Genomic DNA, 18,749 nt, shown 5'->3' with positions numbered 1-18,749 from the left:
GACTACCACCCATTTATCAATGTTTTTGTGCAATTTTATTTATTAACTTTTTTGAACATTTGGGTCTTTGTCTAGCTTGGAATGCCTTATTCATGATTGGGCTATATGCTTATTATTATTATTAACAAAATATATATTTTTTTAATATTTGTTTTGAGTGGTTGTCTAACTGAAAACACCTTACTCATGATTGTGCTGTATTTATTATAATTTTTTTATTATTCTTATTTTTATTAATAATAAAAATAATAAAATTATATTATGTTATATTTATTGATTCATATATATATATATATATATATATATATATATATATATATACAAATTTTGAGTGGTTGTGTAGATAGGAACCCTTTATTCATGATTTTACATTATTATTACTATTATTATTATTATTACTTAATAATAATAATTATTTTTATTTTTTATTGTTTTCAAGTTTTGAGTGGTTAGTTAGCTTGGAATGCCTTATTCATGATTGTGCTATTTTATTTTTATTTTTTAGTTTTAACACATTTTGAGTGGTTGCGTAGCTTTGAACACTTTATTATTGATTTTTCCTCTTTATTCATGATTTTACATTATTATTATTATTATTATTATTATTATTATTATTATTATTATTATTACTTTATAATAAAATAATAATATTTTTTTTTATTTTTTATTGTTTTAAGTGGTTAGTTAGCTTGGAATGCCTTATTCATGATTGTGCTATTTTATTTTTATTTTTTAGTTTTAACACATTTTGAGTGGTTGCGTAGCTTTGAACACTTTATTATTGATTTTTCCTCTTTATTCATGATTTTACATTATTATTATTATTATTACTTTATAATAAAATAATAATTATTATTATTTTTGTTATTGTTTTGAGTGGTTAGCTAGCTTGGGATGCCTTATTCATGATTGTGCTATTTTAGAAATTATTATTATAATTTTTTTTGCTGTTTGTGTTTGCTTAGTCATTTTTTGTGTTTTTGCACTTGAAGCGCCGTGACACAATTTGATTAGTTGCATTTATCATCGGCGCAAAAAATTGTGTGCCAATACTCCACCCCCAGGTGGTGTGATACGTTCTGCATCCTTTAAAAAAATTCACCCAATTTATTATGCTGTGTGCGCAATTTTTTTAAATTAGACACAGAAACCCTCCACGGGAAAAACTGCTCAAATGATAAGAAATATTGCACAAATGTTCATGCACATTATAAAATAACACCCTTATAACTTTCAGGGTACTCAGTAGGTTACAAGACAGATTTGACTCTGCTACTTCACTGAATGTAGCACTTTTACAGCAGAAGGTAGTGCAGTGTTTTCCAAAAAGTGTGCCTCCAGCTGTTGCAAAACTACAACTCCCAGCATGCCCGGACAGCCTTTGGCTGTCCGGGCATGCTGGGAGTTGTAGTTTTGCAACAGCTGGAGGCACCCTGGTTGGGAAACACTGCAATAGCGACATGGCCACTGCTACTTTCAATAGTACGGACGCTGTAAGGCTGGGTTCACACCACGTTTTGTTAAATACGGTTCCCGAATACGGCTGGGAGGAGGGGGGCGGGGCTTAATCGCGGCGCCCGCACTCAGCCGTATTCGGGAACCGTATTTAATGTATGTCTATGAGCCGACCGGAGTGAACCGCAGCCTCCGGTCGGCTTCGTTTTCGGCCGTATGCGGTTTCCCGGCCGCATGCAAAAACGTGGTCGACCGCGTTTTTGCCTACGGTCGGGAAACCGCATACGGCCAAAAACGAAGCCGACCGGAGGCTGCGGTTCACTCCGGTCGGCTCATAGACATACATTAAATACGGTTCCCCTATACGGCTGAATGCGGGCACCGCGATTAAGCCCCGCCCCCCTCCTCCCAGCCGTATACGGGAACCGTATTTAACAAAACGTGGCGTGAACCCAGCCTAAAGATGTCTGTACTAGAGCAAAGATCTATAGGAAACCCTAGTTGATCCTAGTTCTCCAAACTGTTGACCTCCAGACATTGCAAAACTACAACTCCCAGAATGCTTTGCTCTGACTAAGGGTAGTTGATACTCCAGAAAACCGAGGAGAGTCGTATTGTGATTTGTATGTTCAAACTGGATCGCCCCCCTTCTTGGATGATGGTTGTAACCCCTCCATGTCTCCACTGTTTCTTATCTGAACCTCTGTCTATTACAACAAGTTTGGGACTAGAGATGAGCGAACTTACAGTAAATTCGATTCGTCACGAACTTCTCGACTCGGGAGTTGATGACGTATCCTGCATAAATTAGTTCAGCTTTCGGGTGCTCCGGTGGGCTGGAAAAGGTGGATACAGTCCTAGGAAAGAGTCTCCTAGGACTGTATCCACCTTTTCCAGCCCACGGGAGCTGAACTAATTTATGCAGGATAAGTCATCAACTGCCGAGCTGAGAAGTTCGTGACAAATCAAATTTACTGTAAGTTCGCTCATCTCTAGTTGGGATTACACAGCAGCATGGATAATGTGACAAAAAAAAAAAAAAAAAACACATCCAAGTTGCGCAACCAAAATATTTGGGACTCAGTTGTTGTGATTTGGCTCAAAATTTTTTTTTTTTAAATAGCCAAATGGCAGAGAAGTCACAAGCATGCTGGAACGTTGCGTGCGACTTTTGTCGTGTAACCTAAAAATGATAAAAAATAGAATTTTGGACCACTGTCATGTCATGGTCGAGTTATAATAACAATTTTATTGGGACTATCATTGATGTAGCGTGCCTAGACGAGAACCCAGATCCATTGTGATGTCCCCATGATCTGACACTTACAGATTGGCATAGGAGGGTGCACATCCTGCTCCCATGGCTGTTCCCTGGAGTTTTAGGTAGAGGAAAAGGTTGATGTAGAAGAATAAATTCCACCAGCATCGGTTTATAGTTGCTAGTAGAGATGAGCGAACTTACAGTCAATTTGATTCTTCACGAACTTCTCGGCTCGGCAGTTGATGACTTTTCCTGCATAAATTCGTTCAGCTTTCAGGTGCTCCCGTGGGCTGGAAAAGATGGATACAGTCCTAGGAAAGAGTCTCCTAGGAATGTATCCACCTTTTCCAGCCCACGGGAGCACCTGAAAGCTGAACTAATTTATGCAGGAAAAGTCATCAACTGCCGAGCCGAGAAGTTTGTGACAAATCGAATTTGCTGTAAGTTCGCTCATCTCTAATTGCTACTGCCCAAGAAACTTCCAGCTGATGCGCATCCAATATGAGAATCTCCGGTTCCACCACATCCCAGCGGTGATCTATAGGATCAGATCTGCAGACTGTGGAGGCCATTGGAGTCATGTGACCTCATTGTCATGTATGAGATGATGTCATGTGACATGATGCATTATCCTGCTGGAAGTATCATCAGAAGATGGGTCCACTGTGGTCATAAAGGGATGGACATGGTCCGTAACAATACTCAGCTGTTGTGTTTATACCAGGATCAATTGGTACTTAGGGGCCCACAGTGTGCCCAGAAAATTCCCCCCACACCATTACACCACCACCAGCCTGATACTGATACAGGGCATGATGGATTCATGCTTTAATGTTGTTTACGCCCAATTCTGACCCTGACATCTGAATGTCGCAGCTAGAATCGAAACCCATCAGCCCAGGGAACCTTCATCCAGTCTTCCATTGTCCAGTTTTGGTGCCTATGTGTATTGTAGCCTTAGGTTATGTTCACACTACGGATTACGCGAGCGGAGATTCGATTCTGGCGGCCGCCGGCGCAATACTTTGGCGGTATTATCGTGCGGCACTGTGCCGTCACCATTGACGGCTATGTAGTGTTCGCGGACTTCCGCGCAAAGAATGAACATGTTCTTTCTTTGCGCGGAACAATTTCAGCGGCGGAATTGTCCGCTGCTGAAATTCCGCAGTGTGAACGGGTCTCACGGAAGACCCCTTCACACTGATGTTTATGTTCACAGCACGTAATTCCGTGGGAAATACGTAGTGTGAACATACCCTTAGTTTCCTGTTTTTTAGCTGACAGAAGTGGCCCCAGAGGTGGTCTTCTTTTGTCCTTTTTTATTTGTATTTTTTTTTTTTAATCTTTTGCAAGAAAGATAAATATTTCTATGTATATTAGTAGTGAATGTTTTTTGTTGGTTGCAACTGTACATCATGCTCAGAGCTCATGAGTCAAAGGGGCGGTGCTGAGCCGCAGCATGCATGCCTCCTGCTCCACCGTCCCCTTCCTTGACTGATTGCCATGCACCGCTCGGTGCTGGAAGCTGAGCCCTATTCATCAATTAGTCAAGGCAGGGACGTGTGGGGGAGGGATGCTGCAGTTTTGCACTAATATTAGGGGTTGTAGAAGTCATTTTCACCTTTTTGTGTTGCAGTATGAGAGTAGTTTGAAAATATCCATTATCCATGCTCTATATTTGAGATCCTTTTATGCATATACAGTACTATAGGGATATTTGCCTGTAGATAAATTTAGCGGGTATCTGACGCTTTTATTGATCTTTCCAGCAGATGACATCACTGGTTTATCCCCTCAAGATCGGATGAAAATTAGGATGCAGAACAAGGCCAAGAAGAAAACTGCCGACAAATACTCAATCCATCAGCTGTTAGAGAAGGTATTAATTCAAAAGGACCTGCTTATAATTAACCCCCATTTTCACCTTAAGGACAAGGACAATTTTTTATTTTTGCATTTTCGTTTTTTTCCTCCTCGCCTTGTAAAATCCATAACTCTTTTAGATTTCCATCTACAGACCCATATAAGGGCTTGTTTTTTGTGTGACCAATTTTACTTTGTAATGAAGCTCCTCATTTTACCATGAAATGTACGGCGAACAAAAAAAAAAATTTTTTTAGGGAGGATATTTAAATGAAAACCACAATTATGCACATTTTGGAGGGTTTCGTTTTCACACTGTACAATTTACGGTACAAATGACGTGTTCTTTATTCTGTGGGTCAATACGATTAAAATGATACCCATGGCTATATACTTTTATATTTTTGTACCGCTTAAAAAAAATTCTAAAACATTTTGTACAAAATCAGTAATCTAAAATCGCCCTATTTTGACCACCTATAACTTTTTCATTTTTCCGTATATAGGGCGGTATGAGGGCTCATTTTTTTGCACCGTCATATGTACTTTTTATTCATACCACATTTGCATATATAAAACTTTTATATCATTTTTTTATTAATTTTTTTGAATAAAATGTGATAAAAAAGCAGCATTTTTGGACTTTAAACAAAAAAAAATGTTACGTTTACGCCGTTCACCGTACAGGATCATCAACATTATATTTTGATAGTTCGGACATTTACACACGCGGCGATACCAAATATGTTTATAAAAAATATTTTTTGCGCTTTTTGGGGGCAAAATGGGAAAAACTGACAATTGTCATTTTTATTGGGGGAGGGGATTTTTAACTTTTTTTTAACTTTTTTATTTTTTTTTAACACTTTTTATGTCCCCATAGGGGATTATCTGTAGCAATCATTTGATTGCTAATACTGTTTAGTGCTATGCATAGGACATAGCACTGATCAGTATTATCGGCTATCTCCTGCTCCGGTCTGCTGGATTTCAGACCAGAGCAGGAGACGTCGGGAGAAGGACGGAGGCAGGTGAGGGGACCTCCATCTGCCATTACAGATGATTGGATCGGCGCGGCAGCGCTGAGGGCGATCCGATCACCTATTTAATCGTGCGCATTACCACAGATACCGTGAACTGTACAGATCATGGCATCTGAGGGGTTAATGGCAGACATCTGCACGATCGCGGATGTCGGCCATTATCGGCGGGTCCGATGCTCGCGGTCATACACAGGACATAGATGTACGTCCTGGTGCGCGAAGTACCGCCAAGCCAGGACTTACATTTACGTCCTTGGTCGTTAAGGGATGAGATGTGCTCCTAAATCTCACAACTTTTCTTTCCATCTGCTGTAAGGTGGCCATGCACATTAGATAGCTGTCAGCTGATGCTCTTTTGCAGTGTTTCCCAACCAGGGTGCCTCCAGCTGTTGAAAAAACAACTCCCAGCATGCCCGGACAGCCTTTGGCTGTCCGGGCATGCTGGGAGTTGTAGTTTTGCAACAGCTGGAGGCACACTTGTTGGGAAACACGGCTCTTTTGGCTTGTAGCTGTATATCCTGTCCCCTCTATACACATGCACACTCGTCTTAGCCAAGTGTGAACGTGTTCTCAATGACGAGAGTGAAATAAACCGCTTCCAGATTCCTCTGGCGGTAGCTTATCTCCCTTGAGAATTAACCTGCCCGATTGCAGCAGCCCCCCCCCAATACTGTGAATTGGATTCTGCAGTGGAATTTTTGCCGAAAAGATTGAATGTGTTGCTGGATGCATTGCTGTCAGTAGTGCGGTGCCTGCTTGGAAGTCGTCTGTGCAGAAATTCTCAGTGTGAATATACCCTTATGAATATCGAAAGCACATTAAAGATTTCACTTTCTCGGCCTTTTGGCTAAGATCAAGTGTAGTATCTGATCTTATCAGTTTTCATGCCGGTGGCAAACTACGCCGGTGTGGGGATGGGTGCTGCATGGTAGGGGGCAGGTGTACCAGGGCTCTTCGGGGCTGGTTCTGAGGAATCAGCTCGACGGCTGCCCTGATGTGACCTGTTCCCTCTGGATCTCGCCATGAGGTTGAGAGGGTCTAGAGCCGAGGTACTTTTGTGCCTCGGGGAGTGGTGACCCCGAGGTGCCGAAACTCACTGGGAGAATTGCCTCACTGAGTTGAAGCACGGGCACCATAATCTCTTCACCTTGTGGCACTCACCTCTTGATTCCCGGCCTTCTGGATAGGATCAGAGACATTTTTATAGATCTGTGCGGATGTCCAGGCAGTATATCTGCGCACATTCACTTATTTATTTCTTTTTGTCTCACTGTGTCGCTTTTTGCGTGTTGTGTGTCCACAGGATTTGTCAGGATGCGGTAGCCCTTCTGGGTGTCCTCCTGGCGGTCTAGGGGAGGTGTGTGTGGCCATTAGGTTCCGCACCTCCCTGCAAACACCCCGGGTACTCCTGCTTTGGCAGGGTACCTACTGTTATCGGCTCTGCGGGCAGATACCTTGGCTAACGCCAAGGGGAATGCCGGGAGCATTTGTGGTCCCCTAGTAGCTTCGGCGAAAAGGGACATCGAACCTGGAACCTCGCAGGTACCTTTTGGTCCGGAGGCGAAGGGTAAGGTTTGTTGGGGGGCCTCTCTCCTATCGGAGAAGGGCTTGCGATAGACCGCATCCTTTGTGCACGTTTTTTTTGTGTAACACGTTTGCACTTTTTCTTGCACTTTGGGTGATTTGAGAGCACGTTCCTCGGCTTTTAGATAAAAAAAAAAAAAAAAATTTAACTTTCGGTCTCCAATCCTTGTGACTTTTGCGCACTTCCATGGGACAACCACCGCTGCTTCACAGTAGGGATTGACCACTTATCGGTTTGGTCAAAGTAGCGCGGACCCCGGGAACAGGTAATTATAAAACGGGGATGGGGGAGGCAATGGGGCAGCGGCGGCGGTTGGACTAGTGAGGACCCCAGGACAGGCAGGGGGAGAGAAGTGGGCGGCGGCGGCGGTCTCTGGCCCCACAAAAGCCGCTGCAGTTCATTGAATTAAAGCGCCCGCTTTAAATCATTGATCTGCAGCAGCTTCTGTGGGGCCGGGGGGTGGGTGGGGGATAATAGCCGATAACTTATACCGGAATATCAGTATAAGTTATCGGCTATCGGCCTGAAAGGTCACAGATTATCGGTATCGGCCCAAAAAAAATCGATATCGGTCGATCCCTATTTCACAGCCGTGGCCACAGGAGGTGTGAACAGAAATCTCTCTGCTCCCGAGATATCACGGGGAAGGGACATCCATATGAATAAGGATGGAGTTTACTATGATGATGCCGGACGGATGTCATGGTGCCCCCAGGGCTTGGGAACTTGCACTGAGCCAGTTAACAAAAACGGCAATAACTGAGGAGGGGAGCCCCGGGTTGGAAAACGGTAAAGAGCATTGTGGGAGATTTATCAAAACCAGTCCAGAAGAAAAGGTGCCCAGTTGCCCATAGCAACCATTCAGATCACTACTTTCATTTTTGACAAGGCCTCTGCAAAATGAAAGAAGCGATCTGATTGGTTGCTATGGGCAACTTTTCATCTGGACTGGTTTTGATAAATCTCCCCCATTGTCACTAGCGTCACTATTCTGCCAGGTGATGGTAGTTTTACCTGTGAAAGACACTTGTCCACTATCCGCAGTAGCGTTTAGTGTGACCTTATTGCTGTGACTTGCAGTCTGTCTTGTTCAATGATGGGGTGGACGGATATGTGTGTTGCCGTTCCATTCAGTCCTATAGGTAGGACAAAGATAGCCAAGTACAATGCATGGTGATATGGTGGATAGGGCAGTGGTTCCCTACCAGGGGGCCTCCAGCTGTTGCAAAACTGATACTCAGATTCTGGGAGTTATAGTTTTGCAACAGTCGGGGGGGGCAGCTTGGTTTAGAAACACTGGGATAGGGGATCGAGTGCAAACATCATGGGGGAGCTTTAGCGAAACCTGTGTAGAGGAAGAGTGGTGCAGTTGCCCGTAGCAACCAATCAGATCGCTTCTTTCATTTTTAAAAAGCATTTGTAATTAGTTGCTATGGGCAACTGTACATCTCTGGAATGGGACCCCGGCTCTCTCACTGAGGAGCGCGCGTCGTCTACAGGTAGATGGTGCGCGCTCCATTCATTTCTATTGGAGCTCCGAAAAGACCCGAGTACAGAACTTGGGCATCATCGGCGCTCCCATAGAAATAATTGGAGGGCGTGACGTCTAAAACACGCGCTCCTCGCTGAGCGCCGGGTCCTGTCCCGGAGATTGCTGGGGGCCCCAGTGGTTGGACCCTCCCGCGATCAGCTACTTTTCCCCTATCCCGTGGATAGGTGATCAAGTTAATTTTTGACATAGTTCTCCTTTCATCTGTACAAGACCAGGAGGTCCTTCTTCTTAAAAACATAATAGGGGGGGAGATTTATCAAAATCTGTCCAGAGGAAAAGTTGCTGGGTTGCCCATAGCAACCAATCAGATCGCTTCTTTCATTTTTCAGAGGCCTTTTTAAAAATGAAAGAAGCGATCTGATTGGACTTCTCTACTGGACAGGTTTTTGATAAATCTCCCCCAATATGTATATTTTGTATATAGCAGTGTTTGCTAAACAGTGGGCCTCCAGCTGTTGCAAAACTACAACTCCCAGCTTGGGAGTGCTGGGAGTTGTAGTTTTGCAATAGCTGGAGGCACATTTTTTTGGGGGAAACACTGATAAATATAATTATATAATTAGACAGTCTAAGACTCCGTTCTAAGAGATCAGAAATTGTATAGAAATTTATGGAGAAATGTAGCTCGTATTGATCTTCCAAAAGATCCCATTTATATCCTCTGTTTTTATACTGCGATCCCTCAACTTACAATGGCCTCAACATACAATAGTTTCAACATACAATTGTCTTTTCTGGACCATTGTAACTTGAAACCAGACTCAACATACAATGCTACGGACAGTCCAGATCTGAAAAACGTGTCTATGGCTGGAAGAACCGACCAATCGGAATGGGCATTTTACTTTTAAAACACCTGTATTACTGAAGTGCATGCACTGACTGGTGTCTGGTAGTGCCCCCTACAGTACAGGGATGTAGTACATGTTTGTACTGTACAGGACCCTGAAGAAGCTCCTGTCCTCTACATAGACAGTGATTACAGCTCCCAGCAGATCTTTATTCCTTTTATATGTAAGGATTTGCTTTATCTATATTAGTTATCTACTTATTTTTCTTTAATCCTCACTTTTTCCTATTTTTGGATGACATTTGGGGCTTCAGAACCAATTACCAGGTTTCCATAGAGTTATAGTCTCAACATACAATGGTTTCAACATACAATGGCCATCCTGGAACAATTCATATTGTAACTTGAGGGACCACTGTACTTCCACTAATTCTCCAAATAGAACTCTGGGACCTTTTTGGGAATGAACTGGGATCAAAAAATCTTCTCTTCCTCAATAATAATTTCAATCCAACAACATGTAAATTCTTGTTGCTGAATGATCTTTTATTGTTTGTCAATGCCCAAATTAAATAATTATCCACATTTTGTTATTTCAGACTGAAGAGTATTTGGACAATTTTAATTTTGAGATGGCCCAGCTATTCTGCCAGAGAGCCCTGGACCTGGAGCCCGACAACCTTGAGATCCTGGATATGATGGGAAACATCTGTATGGAACTGGGGAATGGCGAAAAAGCTAAAGAAATATCCTTTTTGTATATGTGGTCAGGAAAGTAGAGAGATCTGCGCTAATGCAAATAGTGATGGAATCTCCACTTAGTGGAAATGTATCTATTGTGGGATATATTGGGCAGCACGTGGCAAGTCAGCTTTAGAAGTTAATGTTAAAATCAATAAAAATGGTCAAGCGTAAGGGACAAGGGATGAATTGTGACGTCTGGGTGACTGGGGCAGGGCATCTCCAGAATGGCCGGTCTTGTGGGATGTTCTCGGTATGTAGTGGTTAGTATCTACCAAAAGTGAACCAGGGAAGACAATGGGTGAACCCCGATGTAGTCATGGATGCCCAAGGCTAATTGATGTGGATGGGGAGTGAAGGCTAGCATGTCTGTTCCGATCCCATAGAAAAGCTGCTCTAGAGCAAAATGCCAGAAAAGCTACTGGCTTTTTACTCTCTACTCCCATCTAAAATAAAAAATATTTACTTTTCAAATGAAAAATCTTCCACCATTTTGTGTATACAGTATGTACAGGTAGATAGTAGTACAAGACACGTAGCACAGGTATATATCGGTACATAATTTGTGGCAGGGGTAGAGAGCAGTACAGGACACGTGATATGGGTAGAGAGCGGTATAGGACACATGGTATGGATGAAGACTGGTACAGCATACATGATATGGGTAAAGAGTGGTACAGAACACATTGTATGGGAAGAGAATGGTGCAGGACACATGGTATGGGTAGAGAGTGGTACAGAACACATTGGATGGGAAGAGAGTGGTACAGGACACATGGTATGGGAAGAGAGCGGTACAGGACACATTGTATGGGTAGAGACCGGTACAAGACACTGTATGGATAGAGACTGGTACAGGACACATGATATGGGTAGAGAGTGGTACAGAACACATTGTATGGGTAGAGAATGGTGCAGGACACATGGTATGGGTAGAGAGTGGTACAGGACACATGGTATGGGTAGAGAGTGGTACAGGACACATGGTATGGGAAGAGAGTGGTACAGGACACATTGTATGGGTAGAGAATGGTGCAGGACACATGGTATGGGAAGAGAGTGGTACAGGACACATTGTATGGGTAGAGAGTGGTACAGGACACATTGTATGGGTAGAGAGTGGTACAGGACACATGGTATGGGAAGAGAGTGGTACAGGACACATTGTATGGGTAGAGAGTGGTACAGGACACATGGTATGGGAAGAGAGTGGTACAGGACACATTGTATGGGTAGAGAGCGGTACAAGACACTGTATGGGTAGAGACTGGTACAGGACACATGATATGGGTAGAGAGTGGTACAGGACACATGGTATGGGTAGAGAGTGGTACAGGACACATGGTATGGGTAGAGAGTGGTACAGGACACATGGTATGGGTAGAGAGTGGTACAGGACACATGGTATGGGAAGAGAGTGGTACAGGACACATTGTATGGGTAGAGAGCGGTACAAGACACTGTATGGGTAGAGACTGGTACAGGACACATGATATGGGTAGAGAGTGGTACAGGACACATGGTATGGGTAGAGAGTGGTACAGGACACATGGTATGGGTAGAGAGTGGTACATAACACATGGTATGGGTAGAGAGTGGTACAGGACACGTAGCATTGATAGAGAGCAGTACAGGACATGTGGCACAGGTAGTGGGTGGTAAATGGGGCTCAATATAGTACATGTAGCTCTCTAGACACCAATCAGATAATTTTAGAGAGGGTTATGCGGCACGTGTGGAGCGGATGCAGCACAAAACATGTACGTCTCTGTAGACAATCAATCAGATCATGCACTTCAGTAATACAGCTCCCACTGATAAAAGTATTGGAACTTGGTAGGCCACCATATTGCCATTTTGTTCAGTTTTCTTAACCTCTCAGCAGATCTTCTTAAAAGCTGTACATCTTAGTCCTGACAAGGGACACGCCAAGTACATGTGTCTTGGGCAGATTCACTGCAAGGAGGAAGCCTTACAATACTTTCAGAAGGGATTAGAAGTATTGATCAGCGCTTACCAAAGTCATCCAAAAGTGGTAAGAGGCGATCCCATGTATTATATGAACCACAGCCCATCACTTCTTAGCCAGTATCTTGTGCCCTCTCAGTCAATTCTTCAGCCTTTCTGTCTAACTTAGTTCTCGTGTGCAAGGCAAGTATGGCCCTGGACACAAGAAGCTTCTTATTAGGAAAGTTCAGGGACTCTGTTTTAAAGTGGTCCTCTGCTTTTTTGGTGAAAGGGTTCCATGTTAATAGGCAATTCACAAAGTATACCTACCCTCCTGGGACCCCCCCCCCCGAGACTATCTGTAATTTATGGGGAAACTTGGCTGTAAGTGCTAAATTTCTCTGCAGTGCCACCTCAAGAGAAATTAAATGGGTAGTCCACCTTATAAAAACGTATTTCCTATCCAAAGGGAATTGGCTGCGATTGTGGAGAAGAAATGTCCTCCTACAGGAGATCGCTTTTATACAGGAGATCCACTTTATATATACATATATATATATGGGATATGATGTCTGATCGCGGGGGGCCTGCTACTGGGACCCCCTGCGAGCTACCTGCAGCACCCGCATTCTATGCGGGGACTGCGTCTCTAGTTTCGGAAACCTCCGGGTTTCCGGGACTGGGGACGTGATGTCACGCCACGCCCCCTCCATTCATGTCTATGGGAGGGGGCGGGACTGCCACAGGCATGCTGGGAGTTTAGCAACAGCTGGAGGCACCCTGTTTGGGAATCACTGGCGTAGAATACCCCTATGTCCACCCCTATGCAATCCCTAATTTAGTCCTCAAATGCGCATGGCGCTCTCTCACTTCGGCGCCCTGTCGTATTTCAAGGAAACAGTTTAGGGCCACATATGGGGTATCTCCGTACTTGGGAGAAATTACACTACAATTTTTGGGGGCTTTTTCTCCTTTTACCCCTTATGAAAAGGGAAAGTTGGGGTCTACACCAGCCTGTTAGAGGTAAAAGGAAAAAAAGACCCCCAAAATTTGTAACGCAATTTCTCCTGAGTACAGAAATACCCCATATGTGGGCGTAAAATGCTCTGCGGGCACACAACAAGGCTCAGGAGTGAGAGCGCACCATGTACATTTGAGGTCTAAATTGGTGATTTGCACAGGGCTGGCTAATTTTACAGCGGTTCTGACATAAACGCAAAAAAATGAATACCGACATGTGACCTCATTTTGGAAACTACACCCCTCACGGAATGTAACAAGGGGTATAGTGAGCCTTAACACCCCACAGGTGTTTGACAAATTTTCGTTAAAGTTGGATGGGAAAATGAAAAAAAATTTTTTTTTTCACTAAAATGCTGGTTTTACCCTAAATTTTCCATTTTCACAAGGGAAAAAAGTAAAAAAGCCCCCCAAAATTTGTAACCCCATTTCTTCTGAGTAAGAAAATACCCCAAATGTGGATGTAAAGTGCTCGGCGGGCGAACTACAATGCTCAGAACAGAAGGAGCGCCATTGGGATTTTGAAGAGAAAATGGCCACGTGTGTTTACAAAGCCCCCATAGTGCCAGAACAATGGACCCCCCAACATGTGACCCCATTTTGGAAACTACACCCCTCACGTAATGTAATAAGGGGTGCAGTGAGCATTTACACCCCACAGGTGTCTGACAGATTTTTGGAACAGTGGTCCGTGAAAATGAAAAATTTAAATTTTTAATTTTCTCAGCCCACTGTTCCAAAGATCTGTCAAATGCCAGTGGGGTGTAAATACTCAATGCACCCCTTATTAAATTCTGTGAGGGGTGTAGTTTCCAAAATGGGGTCACATGTGGAGGGTCCGCTGTTCTGGCACCACTGGGGGCTTTGTACACGCACATGGCCCCTGACAACCATTCCAAACAAATTCACTCTTCAAAAGCTCAATGGCACTCCTCCTCTTCTGAGCATTGTAGTTCGACCGCAGGGCACTTGACGTCCACACATGGGGTATTTCCATACTCAGAAGAAATGGGGTTACAAATTTTGGGGGGTATTTTCTGCTATTAACCCTTGCAAAAATGTGAAATTTGGGGGGGAAACACACATTTTAGTGATTTTTTTTTTTTTACATATGCAAAAGTTGTGAAACCCCTGTGGGGTATTAAGGCTCACTTTATTCCTTGTTACATTCCTCAAGGGGTCTAGTTTCCAAAATGGTATGCCATGTGTTTTTTTTTTTTTGCTGTTCTGGCACCATAGGGGCTTCCTAAATGCGACATGCCCCCCGACCAAAATTTGCTCTCAAAAAGCCAAATATGACTCCTCCTCTTCTGAGTATTGTAGTTCGCCCGTAGTGCACTTCAGGTCAACTTATGGGGTACCTCCATACTCAGAAGAGATGGGGTTACAAATTTTGGGGGGTGTTTTTTTTTTTTTTTTTTTTTTGCTGTTCTGGCACCATATGGGCTTCCTAAATTCAACATGCCCCCCAAAAACCATTTCAGAAAAACGTACTCTCCAAAATCCCCTTGTCGCTCCTTCGCTTCTGAGCCCTCTACTGCGCCCGCCGAACACTTTACATAGACATATGAGGTATGTGCTTACTCGAGAGAAATTGGGCTACAAATACAAGTATACATTTTCTCCTTTTACCCCTTGTAAAAATTCAAAAATTGGGTCTGCAAGAACATGCGAGTGTAAAAAATGAAGATTGTGAATTTTCTCCTTCACTTTGCTGCTATTCCTGTGAAACACCTAAAGGGTTAAAACGCTGACTGAATGTCATTTTGAATACTTTGGGGGGTGCAGTTTTTATAATGGGGTCATTTATGGGGTATTTCTAATATGAAGACCCTTCAAATCCACTTCAAACCTGAACTGGTCCCTGAAAAATAGTGAGTTTGAAAATTTTGTGAAAAATTGTAAAATTGCTGCTGAACTTTGAAGCCCTCTGGTGTCTTCCAAAAGTAAAAACACGTCAATTTTATGATGCAAAAATAAAGTAGACATATTGTATATGTGAATTAAAAAAAATGTATTTGGAATATCCATTTTCCTTACAAGCAGAGAGCTTCAAATTTAGAAAAATGCTAAATTTTCAATTTTTTCATCAAATTTTGGGATTTTTCACAAAGAAAGGATGCAAGTTACCACAAAAATTTTCCACCATGTTAAAGTAGAATATGTCACGAAAAAACAATCTCGGAATCAGAATGATAAGTAAAAGCATTCCAGAGTTATTAATGTTTAAAGTGACAGTGGTCAGATGTTCAAAAAATGCTCTGGTCCTAAGGTGTAAAATGGCCTGGTCCTTAAGGGGTTAAGCATTGCACAGTTTCCATTTTCATTAATGAACGGTCTGTGCGATGCAGGACAGGACATGTCCTCCAGAGATAGGCCGACCATGTCTCGTTTTTTTTTGTTTTTATGTGTAGACTATTCAGTTTTTTCCCTATTTAAAATGTTTTCTTTTTTTTTTTTATTTTTTAAACAAAACCGTTCAAAGTTGACTTTTCACCTTAATGTATGTTTGGTTGTGAATCCCCCGTAGTTTTGCATTTATTTGGCCTGTTTTGGTGTATATTTTTGGTAAGTAGGTCATTGTTGGACTTTATCTTTAATAATAAAAAGAGTCTTGTATTCAGTAAATCTTAGTATTTGTTAAAACTAACGCATTATAATGAAGATCTGATGGTTTTGTCTCTCGCTTTACTCCACAGTCAGGGGCCGCCAACTTTTCTGATGAAATGGAGGCGACTACAAAGGATATCTCCACAGCTTTCTGCTCTGTCGCGGAGATTTATCTCACTGATCTTTGGTAAATTACATTTTTTTTTCTTCCTTTATAGCCTGTGAAGTGCGAGACATAAAAATCGCATATTTTCCTTCCAGTTTTCAGTAATTTTCACTTTGGTTAAGTTGAAGCCTTTGTATTATCCCGCGTGTGGGAAGCTCAGAGCCGCCTGGATGCCGGGGAGGCATGACCTTGTCCGCGGTGCTGAAAATACAGGCATGATACGGGGAGGGAGGCTCGGGGGTTGCGAGTCTTTGAACTGATTTGTGGTTTAGACTTGGCATTTCTTTCATACGGATTTCATAACACACACTTCTTCTTTTTTTTTTTTTTTTTGTGAAAAATAAAAAAAAATTGTATGTTATTTGCCAAAGAACAAAACCTGAGCATATGCAGACTGTGACCCTCGGCATTATGGGAATGTTCTGATTTAGGTCTTCACAGCTACATACAAGGGGATCCAAAAAGGATTCATAACCGAGAGAATATGTCACAAATTTATTAATATGAAAAGACACTATCTATCCATTTTTTATCAGTATACCAGTTCTGTCCATACACGGCCATCACCTCCCCGTATATGGACGCCACTGTTTCATTGTCTCAGGTCATACAGATCCTAAGGCTGGGGGGGGGGGGGGGGGCGGGGCGGGCTCAGATACACGCAGTCCTTGATGTAGCCTAAGAGAAAGAAATCGCTATGTGTTATATCTGAAGGAGGCCAGTGTTAAAGGGGTATTCCGAGGACCCCAAAAACTTCATATAATGCCAGGCTGGAGAAAACAGGTGATGCTTGCCTTCCTCCTGGTCCCCCGCAGAGCCAATTCTTCTCAGTCCAGTACCCATGCCTCTCTCTTCTGCATGCTTCTAAGTTAAGAGGTCAGGGCAAGACCTGCCCGCTCAGCCAATCAGTAGCTGACACAGAAACACCTCTGTGGCCAGTGATTGACTGAGTGGGAAGGTCCTGCTCCTGGATCTTGTCTCAAAAGCAGGCATATTAGATGACCATTAGGGGACTAGGAGCAGCTGCAATGGGACCTGCAAGGGACAGGTAGGTAAGTATTGCTTATTTTTTTTTTTTTTTTTTTACTACGGTCCCAGCATTGTGACTTTTTCGGGAACACCATAATACCCTTTTAATGCCCCTGCACAGTAATATTGACCACTTATAGTGTCCCCTCCACCAGGGCTTTCCAAACTGGGTGCCGCAACATACTAGTGTGCCTGCAGCAGTCCCCATGTGCGTAGTGGAAAGCTCCATCTTTTAATGCAGGCTGGTATCAGGGAGAATGTTGCTCTGTTTAGGTGCTGAATTTTAAATACTCAGTGCTGCACGACATATATTTTTCTGGAAATTGACCACAACATTAGAGGTACGCTTTAAAGGAGTTGTGCAGTGAAAAATAATCTTTCCCCTTTCCAAAGGATAAGTTATAGATTGTGGGGGGTCTGACCACTGGGACCAAACGCAATCTCCTGAATGGGACCCCGGAAATCTGCCGGAAGCAGACATTCCAACCCCCACAGGAAGCCGCGGCCAACACGCCCCCACCTCTCTAGGAGATACATGGAGGGGGCACGTCGCCCGCCACTCCGTGGGGGAGTCGGCATGCCCTCTTCCAGCAGACTGTTGGGGCCCCATTCAGAAGATCGCGGGGTGTCCCAGCGGTTGAACCCCCGTGATCTATGAATTATCCCCTATCCTTACAATAGGGGATAAGTTATCTTTCACTACAATGCTCCTTTAAAGAGTACCTGTCACCAAATAAACAGTTCTCAACTACCTCAGGCTATGTTCCCTAACTACTCCTAACACCCCTCCTGCCCTTAAAAACAATTTCAGAGCTTTAAAAAGCTGTGTATTATACCTTTCTTCTTTCTTGCATAGTGCAATTTCCCAGCAGGCATGACATCACTGAAGCCTGCTGGGGGACCACTTCTGCCCTCACATGGTTGCAGTGCTGTGATGAATAGAAGACCTCAGGCTCTGTTCATGTTTCAGTCTCTGTTGCTATCAGTGAGGCTCTCCTGCAGCTTTCAGTCTGTGTGGCTTTCTGTGAGAATCTGTGGAGCTTTCACTTTCTGTGCAGCTGTCAATCAAGCTCAGTGCAGAGAAGCACTTCCTGAGTTTGGTCTCCTGCCAGGCCGGGAGGAGACCAAACTCACTGGCCCTGATTTACTAAGAATGGAGTGTGGGTTTTATTTCCCTACAATTATTTTTCCGGCATTTACTAAGGTTTCCCTGCACTTTGCTTTTTTTACACATGCTCTGATCTGTTGGGTTTTTTTTCAGCTCATTTTCTGTGGAAACCTTAGTAAATATGTCGTTTTTGTGTGAAAATGTTGGACACTCCCCTTTTTGGGCTTTTCTCAGTAAAATGGAGAGTTAATCAGGTTTTTTTTTTCAATTCTGGCGCAGACAGAATTTCTGGCACATTGCGCCAGCATCTGGCACGCAATAAAACATGTCGGGTTTGCAATAGTAAATCAGGGCCACTGTATTAATTGTGGCAGAAAACAGAACAGAGCCACCTAGTGGCTGTTTTTTCTATTACATTTAAACATATTTATTTTGATAATTTTAAAAGCAAGTGAATGGGAAAGTGTCTGATAATTACATAAGGAACACTATATTAAAAGTTTTATTTGGTGACAGGTACTCTTTAACAGTCCCCATTTACAGTTGAGATGTCTTTAGGCTTCTGGTCTGCACTGTAAG

At 43.1% G+C, this 18,749-nt stretch overlaps 2 protein-coding genes and 1 pseudogene across 2 annotated transcripts in view; 2 read left to right on the top strand and 1 right to left on the bottom strand.

Moving 5' to 3' along the window:
- The window catches only part of LOC130272994 (uncharacterized), a 443,176-nt gene that overhangs the window by 497 nt on the left and 423,930 nt on the right, over window positions 1-18,749 (top strand). Inside the window, exons 2-5 of the mRNA XM_056519091.1 lie at window positions 4,486-4,595; window positions 10,149-10,297; window positions 12,178-12,325; window positions 15,957-16,054. Of these exons, the coding sequence (XP_056375066.1) occupies window positions 4,486-4,595; window positions 10,149-10,297; window positions 12,178-12,325; window positions 15,957-16,054 (505 nt within the window). The remainder of the gene's footprint in view (window positions 1-4,485; window positions 4,596-10,148; window positions 10,298-12,177; window positions 12,326-15,956; window positions 16,055-18,749) is intronic.
- Window positions 1-18,749, bottom strand: part of MINDY3 (MINDY lysine 48 deubiquitinase 3) — a 201,816-nt gene that overhangs the window by 138,482 nt on the left and 44,585 nt on the right. The window lies entirely within an intron of this gene.
- On the top strand, window positions 6,449-6,549 carry LOC130274697 (U2 spliceosomal RNA; annotated as a pseudogene).

The sequence above is a fragment of the Hyla sarda genome, chromosome 5 (genome assembly GCF_029499605.1).
Source record: "Hyla sarda isolate aHylSar1 chromosome 5, aHylSar1.hap1, whole genome shotgun sequence".
In the NCBI taxonomy this organism is placed as follows: domain Eukaryota; kingdom Metazoa; phylum Chordata; class Amphibia; order Anura; family Hylidae; genus Hyla; species Hyla sarda.
The sequence above is the reverse complement of the archived record's forward strand: the minus strand, read 5'-3'. Positions and strand labels throughout refer to the sequence as shown.